Source organism: Orycteropus afer, unplaced genomic scaffold, assembly GCF_000298275.1.
Source record: "Orycteropus afer afer isolate SDZICR_OR568_19922 unplaced genomic scaffold, OryAfe1.0 scaffold00026, whole genome shotgun sequence".
Classification (NCBI taxonomy): Eukaryota; Metazoa; Chordata; class Mammalia; order Tubulidentata; family Orycteropodidae; genus Orycteropus; species Orycteropus afer.
The window spans coordinates 8,919,492-8,921,879 of record NW_006921613.1 but is presented as its reverse complement, the minus strand read 5'-3'; the positions used below and the strand labels follow the sequence as shown (position 1 = coordinate 8,921,879).

Below are 2,388 nucleotides of genomic sequence, written 5' to 3'. Positions count from 1 at the left end.
TCCTCTCAGAAAGCTTTTGGAAAGAAGTTAGACATAGTCGCAGACTGTATACATTTGGCTGTTTCCATCTGTTGCCTGAGACACAAGGGACCTGTGATAATTTATATAATGTGACCTGAATAAAAGGATCACTGAAGGAACAGTTTGCCTTGAAACTATTTTCTCCAAATCCCCTCAACAGACCCTAGCTATGCCCTGGGTGTTAATCGTAAGAGATTCAGTTGGTGCCCAAAACATCAAAACCCAAGGGAGAAGCAGCTCTCTTGCTCATCTTCTCAGAATCAATCCAGGGTCTTGAGAGGAGCAGCCCACACAGCAGAAGGGTCAGAGCATATTGCACTAGGTGGTCTCGCACCTCTGAGCCTTCCTCTGGCCAGAGCCCACCCTCAGTGGCTACTTCTCAGCTGCTGTGTGTTAATCCACCTGTGGTGAGACTAACTGCATGCCCATTAGGGCAAGGAGGGAGCCGTGTGCCAGTTTCCAGCCATCCACTGGCATAGTTTCCTATGGAACTGCTCTCCAGATGCTTTCTATTTCAGGAGTCAGATCCTTTCACTAATATTTTTTTAAGCATGGTCCAATCATAGGAAATGGCAGAAGGGCCATCTTCCTAAGCTTAAAACACTGGCACTTACATTGAGATGGTCTGATGTCGAAGAGAGAAGGTCATTATTGGAAGGATGAAGTTTTTCAAACAAAATCGTATCTGCTCCTTTGGAATAAAGCTTTATCTGCCCTTCTGGGTTTCGAACTAAAAAGAAAAAAATTGGGGAATACATATTGTCATCAATGCAATCCGTCAAAGCTAGACTATCCCAGGGGTCCACTCACTCACACACTCACTGCCATTGAGTCATTTCTGACTCACCCCTCCTTGGGTTTCCAAGGTAGTATCTCTACAGAGGGAGCTCTGGTAGCATAGTGGCTAAGTCACTTGCCTGCTAACCAGACGGCTGGCGGTTCAAACCCACCAGCCACTCCTCGGAAGGAAGGTTGGGCAATCCTACTTCCGTAGTGATACTGCCTCGGAAACCCAAGGAGGGGTCTCTATGAGTCAGGGCTGACTCGACGGCACATAACAACAACATCTCTACAGAAGTAGATTGCCCCGTCTTCCTTCCGAGTTCCAGGGATCCAGCTAGGCAGTTTAGAAAGAGGCAGAATGTTGTAGCCAGTAGCAAAACATTCGTTTAGTGCCTTTGGTTAGAAAGTAGCAACATAAATCCCTTGGCTTTATTCCTGTTTTATTAACTTAAAAATATTCCATCTACTAGAATCTTTTGCTTTCCTAAACTGGGAAACAAGTGTTGTCATTCTGATGCATAAGACCTTCTTATTTTCCTTGCCTATTGTTTTTGAAGGGTTAAAACATTCAAATTAGGCCTTCTGGATTGATCAGAATTGGGAGCTTTCTCTGCCTGTCTCCTGGTATGAAATTTCAGATCTATTGTTCTAATCAGCTATTAGTGTTATTCCAAATCATCTCCAGATGGAATCTAACCATCCAAAGCCATGGTTTATGCCTTAGTTCTCTGCTCTTGTTGACGTATTTCTTTGCTCCCTTTACTTTTTGGAAAAGCCCATTCATTCTTTGTGGTTCATTCTTTGGTCACAATTCTGACTGCAAGCAAGTTTCACATAGGGGGCTGTTAAAAAATAAAGCTTCTACCTTCTTCCTTCTGGAAGTTCAGATTACTAAAGTTGTATTCCCCAGGTTTGGGCATGACACCCTGCCTGGGCTCCCCTCTCCTCCAATTTCACACACATTTAGCTGTCAGACAAATCTTTCTTTAAAATCACAGGATGCTCAAGGAGTCCCTGGGTGGCAGAAATGGTCAAGCTCTTGTCTCCTAACTGTGGCAGTTCAAATCCTCCCAAAGATGCCTCAGAAGAAAAGCCTGGCAATCTACTTCCACAAGGTCCTAGTCACTGGGGGCAAGGGGAACACAGGATACTTGGCTTAACTTTGTAAGCTTAAATTTACATCCTAGCACACAGCAGACATCTAATAACTGTTGAATGAATGAACTACATAGAATGTCCTTCTTCCAGGAATTGCCTACAATTTTAAACAACTTCCTGGGTCACAAATTCATGAACTCTGACTCTCACAGACTTCATCAGATGGGTCAAAGAGCATTGCATGCTTTCCACTAATTTATGCCTTTTCTCTAAGAATAAAATGCCTCAAAACAGATGAACATAAACATTTCAATTTAAAGCTTGATTTAAAGGAATATAAATAGCAAACTCACTCAGTTATGCCAAGAGATTTGGAGGACAGCTACCTGGTCAACTGACTGGAAGAGATCCATATTTGTGCCCATTCCAAAGAAAGGTGATCCCACAGAATGTGGAAATTATAGAACAATATCATTAATATCACAT

At 42.9% G+C, this 2,388-nt stretch overlaps 1 protein-coding gene across 1 annotated transcript in view; it reads right to left on the bottom strand.

Annotated features, from left to right (window-relative positions):
- Nucleotides 1–2,388, bottom strand: part of ATP8B4 (ATPase phospholipid transporting 8B4 (putative)) — a 347,934-nt gene that overhangs the window by 66,760 nt on the left and 278,786 nt on the right. The window contains exon 17 of the mRNA XM_007935307.1: nt 636–751. Within this exon, the coding sequence (XP_007933498.1) occupies nt 636–751 (116 nt within the window). The remainder of the gene's footprint in view (nt 1–635; nt 752–2,388) is intronic.